This window comes from Littorina saxatilis, linkage group LG6 (genome assembly GCF_037325665.1).
Source record: "Littorina saxatilis isolate snail1 linkage group LG6, US_GU_Lsax_2.0, whole genome shotgun sequence".
In the NCBI taxonomy this organism is placed as follows: Eukaryota; Metazoa; Mollusca; class Gastropoda; order Littorinimorpha; family Littorinidae; genus Littorina; species Littorina saxatilis.
This window is the reverse complement of record NC_090250.1, coordinates 39,716,846-39,729,626: the sequence shown is the minus strand read 5'-3', so window position 1 is coordinate 39,729,626 and position 12,781 is coordinate 39,716,846. Positions and strand designations below refer to the sequence as shown.

At 41.2% G+C, this 12,781-nt stretch overlaps 1 protein-coding gene across 1 annotated transcript in view; it reads right to left on the bottom strand.

The window, feature by feature from the left end:
• LOC138969196 (anoctamin-7-like) overlaps positions 1–9,174 on the bottom strand; it is a 48,770-nt gene extending 39,596 nt beyond the window's left edge. The window contains exons 1-3 of the mRNA XM_070341931.1: positions 8,993–9,174; positions 2,221–2,454; positions 938–1,001 (exon numbers count right to left, since the gene is read on the bottom strand). Of these exons, the coding sequence (XP_070198032.1) occupies positions 938–1,001; positions 2,221–2,387 (231 nt within the window). The 5' untranslated portion in view covers positions 2,388–2,454; positions 8,993–9,174. The remainder of the gene's footprint in view (positions 1–937; positions 1,002–2,220; positions 2,455–8,992) is intronic.
• Between the last annotated feature and the right edge of the window lie 3,607 nt (positions 9,175–12,781).

Genomic DNA, 12,781 nt, shown 5'->3' with positions numbered 1-12,781 from the left:
ATTTCAGCTATTCTCCCTTTGATTGTCCCATGATGGAATGGACTATTTCAGCTATTCTGGCTTTGATTGTCCCATGATGGAATGGACTATTTCAGCTATTCTGCCTTTGATTGTCCCATGATGGAATGGACTATTTCAGCTATTCTGCCTTTGATTGTCCCATGATGGAATGGTCTATTTCAGCTATTCTGGCTTTGATTAACCCATCATGGAATGAACATTTGCAGCCATTTTGGCTTTTATTAACCAGTGATTCAATAACAAATTCCAGCTATTCTGGCTTTGACCCTAACAGAAATGAAAAGGTTGTGGCAAGGTCGCTACAACCTTGCAGCGACATCAGTGTGGACTAATCTGTGCAGTCAGACAGCTAAACTGTGACCTTGTGGCACACAGCTGCGACTTTACCATGCACCTCACAGTAATCTACCACTAGCAGCGACCTTGCAGCATATTGCTGTGACCTATAACTGTAGCATACACCTGTGACCTTGTCGTGCACCTTGCAGTTATCTACCGCGTGCGACAACCTTGTTCCATACATAATGACCTTGCAACGCACCTCCCAGTAATCTACAGCTAACCGCGACCTTGTAGCGTATACAGCTGTAACCTTGCAGTGTACACCGCAGAAATCTACAGCTAGCCGTGACATTTCTGCAAACAGCCACTCATCTTGCAGATCTGCAGCTCACAAGTTATATGCATGCTTGAAAAAATGTGCCTTATCCATGTTGTTGTTTTGTTTCTAGGTTTGTATTTTATGACAATATAGTGGAGTGACAAATTCCAGCCACTCTGGCATTGATCTGCCCAAGGTGGAGCACGTGACAAACTCCAGCTCGCTTGGCTTTGAGAAACCCATTTTGGAGTTTAATTCCCACACAAATTTACTAATATAGGGCAAAGTTTTAGAAAAGAAATCAGTTGCACATACCAAAATATAGTCAATCCGCTTCTGTTCAAAAACCAGCTCGTTGTCAAAAGCCAGCTGAGAAAACCTGAAACAAACAATGAAGCGGTTAAGGTGCAGCTCTTTCCGTTTCTTTTGGTTATATTTAATCTTCTTCTTCTTCTGCGTTCATGGGCTGAAACTCCCACGTACACTCATGTTTTTGCACGAGTAGATTTTTACTTGCATGACCGTTTTTACCCCGCCATTTAGGCAGCCATACGCCGTTTTCGGAGGAAGCATGCAGGGTATTTTCGTGTTTCTATAACCCACCGAACTCTGACATGGATTACAGGATCTTTTCCGTGCGCACTTGGTCTTGTGCTTGCGTGTACACACGAAGGGGGATAAGACACTAGCAGGTCTGCACATAAGTTGACCTGGGAGATCGGAAAAATCTCCACCATAACCCACCAGGCGCGGCCGGGATTCGAACCCACAACCTTCCGCTTTGGAGGCCGGTGTCTTACTACCAAGCCATTGCGCCCGTCTAATCTAATCTAATATAAAGCTGGTTTCTGTCTGTCTGTCTGTCTCTGTGATTGCATGATGACTCAAGGCTCCGAAACGGCTGCACGGGCTGAGACGGTAATGGCAGAGTATGTTCTTCGCCACTCGAGTCGTGTCATAGGGTACTTTTCAAAAAAGCAAACTTGAAAGGATTCTTTACGGACAACAGAAAATGTCCTATGAGCCACCGCAGACCCTGCCCGTCTGGGTTGGCGAAACTTTGCTTCACAGTCGCACTTCTTTCATGGGAATCACATGTTTTTCATTTGTGTTGGCAAATGCTTGGTCTCTGTTACCTTGACCCAGTTTCAAAGACAGTTAGTCAAGGCAAGCCCAGAATCTCTCTCTCTCTCTGTCTCTCTCTCGGTGCAGGCTACTAAGTCGTGTAATTCGAACGCGCGCAGCACGTGTGAACAACATGTGTGTGTGTGCACGTATAGGTGCGTGCATACGGACGGACATAGAAAACGGGTACAGCTAGTATCAAATAAAATTTCAACGTTAAGAAGGTAATGAAATTGAAAACCACAGGCAAAGTCTTGCTGGCATATTGAACAATAAAAAACTAATTTCCTTGTATGTGTATATATATATATATACTCTCTAAGTTTGACAAACTCCATTTCACTTGAACTGTGTGATCACAAAGATGCAGGCTCAAAATACAAACTTCTTCCCTCTCTACTGTTCTCCACAAAACTTCTATTACTCTGCAGAGTGAGACATTTCTTCTCCTGCCTTCACTTTAATTGACTCACGTTCTCTCAAATCTGCTCAGTCTCTTCTTGTGCATCTTGTGTTTGTGGTGTCGTTTGCGGATTTGGGTGTTGGCTTTGGATGCCGAGGTGACGTCCCTCAAGCTGATCCTGTGTGCTGGCTCACCACCCCCCTCCTCTTCCTCCAGAATGCCCTCCAAGTCTGACATGGCTACAGGTTCGATTCTCTACCACGTCCTCACCAAAATCAATGCCCAAGCTGGCTAGGAATCCTGCCTATGAAAAGACAAACAAACAACAAAAACATTATCAGAATTAAGCCATCCATATCCACACTGTCAAAGATTTTTTAACAAACTACAATGTTTCCACAAACATCAAAGATACGACCAAAAAAATACATGTACACACATTTGAACAGATGAACACAGGAACAGAAACAGAGTCACAGACACCCATCCTTACATACACTAGCTGGCATGCACACACACACACACACACACACACACACACACACACACGTACACACACACACAAACTGACAAAGGTACATACACACACACGCACACACACACACACACACACACACACACACACACACTGACACTTCATCTATATCCACCGTTGAATATGTATAGAGGTGTTTATAGTAGTTTAACACTACACACACACACACTCACACTTCATCTATATCCACCGTTGAATATGTATAGAGGTGTTTATAGTAGTTTAGCACTACACACACACACATACACACACATTATACATACACACACACACACCCACTCCATCTATATCCACCGTTGAATATGTATACAGGTGTTTATAGTAGTTTAACACTGTCCCAACAAACACAAGTGCTGTAAATCTGTTTCTGTGAACGGAGTAATGTTGTTACATTGTACTGTACTTGTGCTCCTAATTCTTTTCGCTGTTGTTTTTTCAAACTCTATAGTCATGTATGAGGGTTCAGCCTGGGACAAAAAGACCATGGGTCCTTTGACCCAATTTTCCAAATTCCGATGGAACATAGTCAAAGGATGAGTAGGGTAACTTTGTAGTTAAGGGAGTCTAGAGGCATACCTTCCCCCCCTCCCCCCCCCAAAAAAATTGTCCAAAACTAATGGCGCAATCTACCATATTGCCCAATGTGCTTAGGAATTACACAACATTTTATATTATGTTACCAAATTGTGTGTGTGTGATTGTGATTGTGTGTGTGTGTGCTCAGTTTGGTGAGCGTCTTTACTTTCTCAGTCCAAATCCAAACACTGTTAACTGTGCATAAGGTGGCACAGTGGTAACTAACTTTAGATGTAACCTGAGCTGACATACTAAATGGATATCTTATGTCCCGTACGAAATGAACATATATGAACATATAAGAGACATATAAGAAACCTATAAGTTTCTTATAAGAAACATATAAGTTTCATATATGACAAGTAAAAAGCTATGTATGTCAGTTGTAGGAATAGGTTTCTTATAAGTCTCTTATATGAAAAAGACCCCAATTCATATAAGAATCATATATGAATCATATATGAGAACCTGCACTTCCAGAAACCTATAGTTCTCTTATATGTTTCTTATATGAATCTTATATGACTCTTATATGAATCAGCACTTAGTTTCTGCATAGGAGAATTCAGGACTTAGAAAAAATATTGGACAATGCTGAATTACTGGCAATACTGGCTTTCATATATGAACAGGAAGTGGATGGTTTGCCTTGAGCATTATCTCCCCCTGACTGAATGGCCATCTTTGTGACAGCAGCTCTGTGAATGTTTAGCAGAAAATCAGTGAAAGAGGAGGACTAAACTGCAAAGTTCTTACAGAAATAATTGGACTTGATGTATGAATATGTGAAGAGAATGCTTATATCATGCTGATGTTTGTGGGTGGCTGGCAGCAACAGCTTGACACTGACAGGTTTGTGTTTATTCAAAATCCAGAATTTCCCTCCATTATTTGTTTTACTTTACAGTTCTGGTTCTGCATCAGGTGATCAAATCATGTTTACCAGCACTACTTTGGTTCAAGCAACAAGAAACTGTGACAGCTGTGCATATTCAAGAAAATTATTTGTGGCTGTAACTTGTTTGTTGTTTCTTAATTGTTCATAATTTCAAGTTTCAAAGTTATTGGATTTGAAGAGGACAATGCATGTCTTACTCCTCTTCTTGTGACCAGTGATTTAGAGATCTGTTTGTTTTTGCCCTCAAAATAAACACAACTTCAGTAAAGATATGTATATATACTGAACCAAAAGGTATTTTGCAGTTGGATTCATTATAATTCAAAGTCAAGACAGTTAAATTGGGTTAAGCAGGTCACTGTTGCTGTTATTTCCCTTGTAAACACAAATGTAGGTCAAGGTCGTGTGTCTAGTATGAGACATATAAATATCATATATGAGACATATAAGAATCCTATAAGGGAGATCAAGGTTTCATATAAGATTCTTATAAGTCTCATATATGAACATTTCATATAAGAGACCTATAGCTTTCTTATAAGAGAATATAAGATTCATATAAGAGACCTATATGAGCTCAGGTTATAGGTTCATATATGATTCATATAAGTTTCTTATAAGAATTTACCTCATTTGCATTTAAAATACCTATAAGCCACATATATGAAATTGTCATACAAGACTCTTATAAGAATCTTATATGAAATTGTGTCCAATTTCTTATAAGAACGTTTCGTACGGGGTGTCATAAAAAAAAAATTCATATTGCATGCACCTGTGATGAATGGTGCATTAGTTAACCGAACCCTGATTGTATCATTTCTCATGCCAGTCACGGTTCAAATGACAGTCAGTTACTTTGACACCGACAAACACATGGGTGAAAGCTATGAAAATCAAATTGACTGAAAATTTTTTGAGGCAGGGGTCCAGGGGCCGCCCAGGCTCTGGCGGGGTACGGGGCAGGGCCCCGTTAGGGGGTCCAGGGGGGCGTTCCGGCCGAAAACGAATTTTTGCATTATACATTGCGATTTTGTGGCCTTTCCTGGCCAAAAAATACACTTTTTGTCACTATCATGCAGGTCAAAAAAATACCTTCAGATTCTAATGATATGGTAAAAAGGGTAAACAAAATCAAAACAATTCACAGAAGTAATCATTTTTCTTTTGTATCTTTTCACACTTGCATCTTCCAACACAACGACACAATTGATAACAATTAACATTGACAACAGCCAATTACTAAATGAAATAGAAACTGAACAACTGAAATAAAAGTTCGAAATATTTAATTATAAGAAGCAAACATTGCCAGACAGGCATTGAAATAAATGATGAAACAGAATGTTACACATGTAAACAGCATGATGTAGCACTACACAAAATAGCAACTAAGCAGTAGCATCTCTTATAGTGCAAAGTTCTCAAGGAAAAGCACTTGAGTTTCAAGCACCAAACTTATCACACACAGTTTTAGTTTCATGAACTCCAACCAGTCCCATCGCCTTTGTTGGCTAGACCAGCATCAATAAGATCTGTCCATGCGTTATCCGCAGAAATCATGTCACCACTTCGTAATGCCTGCCAAAACGCGAGAACTTTTTTTTTTATCGTGATGCAGAGCGAATCCGAAAGCGAAGAAACCTCACCTACGGGGTTTACCGCATAGCAGTTCGAAAACGCGTTCCGCTTTATAAAAAATAAAAAATAAAAATTTTTTTTTTTTTTTTTTTTTTTAAATAAAAATTGCGGATTGACGGAATTTCCGTCAGACTTATTTTCAGATTGACGGATTTCAGTCAATTGACGGGCTACTTTCACCCATGCAAACACTACTTTAAGTATACCTTCATTGCCTGTATGAATAACAGCAACAAGACAACAAAAACAACAACAAAAACAACAACAATGACTAAAGACAGTACTGCTCTGGGGAAAAAAAAGCACCAAAAAAGATAATATTTTGTCTGAAAAAGGATATAAAAGCTATTGATATATGATAGCTTTGCACTCAACCAAGCCGCCATTGTGTCCAATAAAAATGTCATGCTTCTATGGAGGTTATTGAACAAGGTTGTGCACACGTAGTCAATGCTGACTTATGAACCAAACCATTGTATAGAGTGTACTCCTGGATAGAAAAAAACCACTCAATACCTTTCTTTGTCAGTGTTCAACAGCAGTGAACAAAATTGTTAGGAGAAAGTGCGAAAATAAAATAAACTCAATATCTAAGAGCATGGGTACAATACATTACGCATGCATGTAACTGGCACCGAGAGATCTGAGCAATATTGTTTTGTCTGTACAGTGGAACCCCCCTTTTAAGACCTCCATTCTTTCTTTCTTTATTTGGTGTTTAACGTCGTTTTCAACCACGCAGGTTATATCGCGACGGGGAAAGGGGGAGATGTGATAGAGCCACTTGTCAATTGTTTCTTGTTCACAAAAGCACTAATCAAAAATTTGCTCCAGGGGCTTGCAACGTGGTACAATATATGACCTTACTGAGAGAATGCAAGTTTCCAGTATAAGACCTCCATAAATCTGACAAAATCTGCAGGTCTTAAAAAGGAGGGGGGGGGGGGGGGGTTCCACTGTAGTGAGAAGAAAATCGATGTATTAAAATAAACCCTGTGATGGAGACCGGCCACAAAACCTGAAGCAAGTCAACATAATCAAACAAAAATATACAGTTGAACCTGCCCTGGTGACCACTTCTGAATCACTCACACCACACGTACCATAGGATACGAGTATATGACATGTTTAGATTTTTCTTTATAATTCTCCTTTTCATAGTGACCACCTGTCTTTAACTTAATTACCACTTCTGGTCAGTCCCTTGGGTGGCCATTATTGGTTTGACAGCAGTACTGTGTTACTTGGCACAGAGTTGGTCTGAAAGTAATCAACTCAAGTACAGTTTTACATGTGCTAGTACTATTCACAAAAAGTTAAAGGCACAGTAAGCCTCCCGTAAACCATCACAGATACGGTCAGGCTTTTACACACAGTACAAACACCCTTTCATTTAAACACTCACCGATTGAGAACATCCTAGGTGCCCTCCGTAAAGAGCGAACAATTTTCAAAGAATTTATTTTTGCGTGGTTTATCTTACCCCTGAGCCATCGTGAACCCGTGTGATCCAGTTTCCCTTTTTCACAATGTAGTCGTCAGTTAGCCTTATTTGAATGCGACTCGATGTGAGCTTATTTACAATAGCACGTTTTTATGCACGAAACAAACGGCTGTGGTTCACAAGAACTCTAGCGATGGCTTTTGACTGTTGAGAGGAACGGCCATATGCACTGACTGATAAACCGTCGTCTGCTAAGACCATTGCGTGACCCTGCTTCCGGGCTTTTCTTTTTTCAAACTTTCACAACTTCGAATTGCACTGATCTTGTCTTGATGAAAAAAGAATTCTTTTATGATTAAAGAATGTTTGTGTAACAAGCTAGATTTTAAAAGTTAGGTCTAGCGCAAAAACGCACCACGGTCCAAAAACATTCTGATAATCATCGATCCACGGCTGTCGCCAGTTTAAGGGAAGTAACTCATTTTTGACCTGAGTTCAGGATGGGTCTAAAAAGTGTTCGAGACAATCTGCAAAATTAATTCTTTAAAAATTGCTCGCTCTTTACGTAGGGCACCTAGGATGTTCCCGTTTGGTGAGCGTTCAAATGGAAGGGTGTTTGTACTGTGTGTAAAAGCCTGACAGTATCTGTGATGGTTTACGGGAGGCTTACTGTCCGGGCGTGATTTCCGGGACATTCATAACACTAACAGCCGTCCAGCACCAAAACGAGGCACCATTGTTCTTCAGGGCCAAGTCCACAAAAATAAATTCTTTAAAAATTTCTCACGCTCGACAGAAAGCAGCCAGGATGTTCCCGTTCGGTGAGCGTTTAAATGGAAGTATGCTTGAACTGTATGTAGACGCTCGGGGAGCTCTGTGATGGTTTACGGGAGGCTTACTGTGCCTTTAAGGTCTGCCTTTCTAACATAAGTACTCTTAAAGTTAAACAAACTGTAGTGGCAGAGACATCGATCTGTACATTACAACTACAGAGATTACTGAAGACACAACATTTTTACAGCTGGTCGTTGTGTGAATGAAGCTAATGGTTTTTCTTTCTTCCCTCTTACAATAGTCAAAGAAAAGATCAAGACTATAGCTTTCTGTGGCCGGGTGTTTATGTGTGTTTGCATGTGTGTGTGTGTGTGCACATGTGTGTGGGCATCTTTCCATGTGGTTATGCGAGAAAGAGGCCGGGTGTTTGTGTGTGTGTGTTTGTGTGTGTGTGTGCACATGCATGTGTGTGTCACTTTCAACATTCCAACAGCTTTACGATTACTGGCTGCAGTCATCAACAATGTTTGATTATTTCTCTTGGTTTCCTTATTCTCTGTATTAATTTATACGTATTGTTTGCTATCATTGAATGTGAAGAGTGCTTCCCATTGGATTAGACAACATGGTTTCCCTATCTACCAGGAAAGCAGTAATTGTTAATGGAAGAACACGGAACTTCACATACTACGTAGGCCTACCACTGACCAGTAGCACAGGCCCACGACAGTCGATTAACACAAACCAACACAGATTGTAAATTACTGCGTTGAAAATTCAAATATTTCTCTTTGTTCATCCTACAGAATTATCTTTGTTAATCATGTTGAATATCCCATTTCTCTGCGCACAGCTCAAGCACGCTTCAATGTAATCCAACACCAAATTTTCTGCCGGTAAGCTTACAAGTTCAAATTTCTACAAGTACAAGCAAAAGCCGAAACTGAATCTAAAAAAACAAAAATGTCACTCACTGTCCATAGATTCCAACCGCCTTCTTCGAAGCACAAGGTCAACAAGCACCAATGCTATGTTCTACATTGTACAAGCCTTTGGAAATATGTGCTCTTAAAATGAAGATTGCGCCAGGGGCTTTTTCACCACCAAGGGTATTTATTGACAGGAAGTTCTGCTGTTTGGAGAGTTGCCATGTTTGCAGGGGAGGCAATTCACTCAATGAAAGACAGGAACGTGCTTGAACAGAAGCGCGCAGATCAGGGTGAGAAAAAAACTGCACGATACTGGTCTTTGGCTACCTGCGTTTAGATGAAATCGCTATTTATTCATATCCTCATGATGCTGCGTCAGCGTGCGACTATCCTTTTCAAACCCTGAAGATGGAGTTTAGTGGCAACTGGGAACTGTAGGTCTATGGTGGCAATGAACCAGAACACATGACACCGTTTGTTTGTAGTTACTTCCCCTGGTATGATTGCGCGAACGAGAATGGCACAGGCACATGAATCTTTTTATTTGATTTTAGCTTTGTTGTTCTACACTACTCGTCATAAAAAAAAACTTTACACAAGCGTTTGAGGGCAGATCTTTCTGATGAGGCTGTTAATCGTACAATGACTGAAAAGGCCGTTTATTCCCCTAACTTATTCAGAAAACAGATTGAGTTTACATGACGTTGTGTCGATACAGTGGAACCTACAACACAGACACCCCCCAAAATCAAATTCGCAAAATCAAGGTTCCCGCGTTAAAATTGACAAAAAATCAGAACTGCTAAAACGAAACATGTTTAGCATGCCCTTAGACAGAACAATCAAATCTGCATCCAAATCAGTCAGTTTTGTTCACATATCTTGTCTACCAAGGACGCTACGGCATGCTGAGCGGTGTAGGTGTCAATCCTCTCAGAAGGCATAAAAGGCCGTTTTTGAAGCCGTTTTTTGCGGGTAATGAGACAAAAAATGATACATTTGAGTAACTCACCAACGCATTGCCTTCAAACTTTCGGAGATTTGTGCTAACGCGTGTCGTAAAATAAATACGGAATTTCAAGTATCGACACTACTACGTCATGTAAACTCGATCTGTTTTCTGAATAAGTTAGGGGAATAAACGGCGGTTGTACGATAAACGGCCTCATCAGAAAGATCTGCCCTCAAACGCATGTGTAAAGTTTTTTATGACGAATAGTGTAGTAAAGTTAATATTGGATGTCGCTTTTCTTTGGCTTTGAGGAAGCGACAAAGTTTATCGCCGAGCAAGACGTTTCTCCCGTTCCAGTGCTAAGCGCATATAATTATAATAAACTAGAGGAATACCCGCTTCGCCGGGTAGCCGGCTTCGCCGGGATGAAATACTTAGAGCCGTACGCCGGCTTTGCCGGGTCCGAACAATGGACCCGCCAAGCTTAGGTCCCTCCCAGATTCGTGGAATGGGAACAGCACGAAAATGATTCAGTGGCCATAATGCCATTCCTGACCATATCGAGTCCCATCCTTGTCGACGAATGTAACCGTGTTAATCACCTTTGGAGGCGAATTCCACTCAAACAGGATTGAGCAATTTAGAGCTTATCTGTAAGCCCTTTTGAACTGTTATGGCTTTTCAAAGGAAGGCCAGTACATACAAATACACAAAAGCCGCCAGACCACATCACAAACAGAACTGAACAATCCCCAGGTGTTGCTCACATAGAGAGACACACACACACACACACACACACACACACACAAACACAGAGAAGCCGTATCTATAGAGATAGATGACAGTGTATTTTTCGCGTGGCTATAAATTGATTCGACCTTTGCACTTTTACAGTGAAGATAATTTACGGGTCCAATTTACGTTCTGGACACTGCGGTGACCTTCTAAAAATAGTAACAGAACGCCGGGAATATCCGAAGATGCCCCCCTCATACTATAGTGCACCATACGAAGGAAGGGAGGTAAACGCTGAAAACATGGAGAAGATGAGAAGATAAGGAAGAGTTACTGGGAATGGTGAAATGAACACAAAAACCAAAATCGGTTCAGCGCTGCGCGCTGAGAGCACGTGTTGAAATATCTCATCGATGATATTGTGTCCGGGGTGTAGCTGAATACGGTGTCCAAATTTGAAAAAGATCCACCGAGAACTTTTGGCTTTGGTGTGTCGGTATGGGGGCCCGGGTAGCTGAGGTGGAACCAAAATCGGTTCAGCGCGTACAAAATCGGTTCAGCGCTGCGCGCTGAGAGCACGTGTTGAAATATCGACCAGGTTGTGTCCTGTCCCGGGTCTACCTGAATATGCCCACCAAATTTGAAGCAGAACTTTGGCCGTGCATCGCGAACTCACACACAGACACACACACAGACACACAGACACAAGTCGTATATATAGATAGATAGAAGCGGGCTAGCATTTTGCAGTTTACGTTTTCTCGGCTGTCCGGCTTCTGTTCAACTATATAGTTACTCGGCCGCGATCGAAAAGAAGAAGAACTGAGACGTTAGCGGCAATCCCTGTATGAGTCGATCGCCTCGATCGGTTAACTCTACACCAGGCTATGTGCCAGTGTGCCGTAATTGTAAAGCAGCTACCTGACACTGAAGCTCCTTTGCACAAGAGCAATATTGCGGCATGCACAAACTGACAGACCCAAACAGTGCAATTTGGAATACAACGAGGCCGCGAGACAATCACTCAATGTCCCTACTACCTATACCTATACCTATACCTGATTCTGAATCTGATGTGATACGTTGCTGCATCCAGATGACTGGCGTTCGTGCAACCTATACCCGGCTATACCGTGGCCTATACCTATAATATTTTATGCACTATTACAGTCGTGCTCATGTATTCTTTTTCCGTCTCCTTTTTGACTAAACAATTACGAAATAACCGACAGTAAACCGCGGTCTGATCCGCCGTGGATTACAAATAAACTCGGTGAAATATATCAATAAGCCATCAATTTGTTTCTCACCGGCTGGTCACCTGTGAAAACCGCGTTCACCTGGGACCACTGCAGAGAAGAAATAATGCAGCAGAGCCTGCGGAAGCTATTGAACCGAGCTCGGCCACAGTTCCGTTGTCCTAGCTAGGCCGGGTGAATTGAGAATTTCTCTGTCAATGGCCGTGTTACCATGGTGATCATGCCAAACCTGTTGCTCTGCGGTGGTATTTTGTCAAAGCTCATTGTTTCGTGTCGAAGACCGGCAATAACCACACTCCGCACACGCCGCGAGAACTGAAATATCCTTGGCACAATGGGTCAAAAATAAGGCCTTAAAAAAATAAGCCCTTATTTTCAAAATAAGGCCTTATTTTTGGAAATAAGCCCTTATTTTCGAGAAATAAGGCCTTATTTTGAAAATAAGGCCTTAAATCTCTATAGTCATTAAAAATGAGGGCGTAAAGAAATAAGGCCTTATTTATTTTAAGACCTTAATAAAATAAGGCCTTATTTTTGATAAGACCTTAGAAAAATAAGGCCTTAAAAAAAAGGTCTTAAAGAAATAAGGCCTTAACAAAATAAGGCCTTATTTTTCTGCGCATCACAACTGCTCACCCTAATAGCAGCACACAATAACTTAATGACACATATAGACGACAACACACACACACACATACACTCATACGCACGCGCACACTCACGAACGCACATATGCGCGTGAGCACGAAAAAAGAGATAATGAATGGAACAAGAGAAAACATTTCCAAACGATAAACATTATGACACTGGTTGAAATCGGTTGTCGCACCTGGACTCTCCTGTACACCTGTACCTACCCTAACGCATTTGCAAACACAAACTCACACA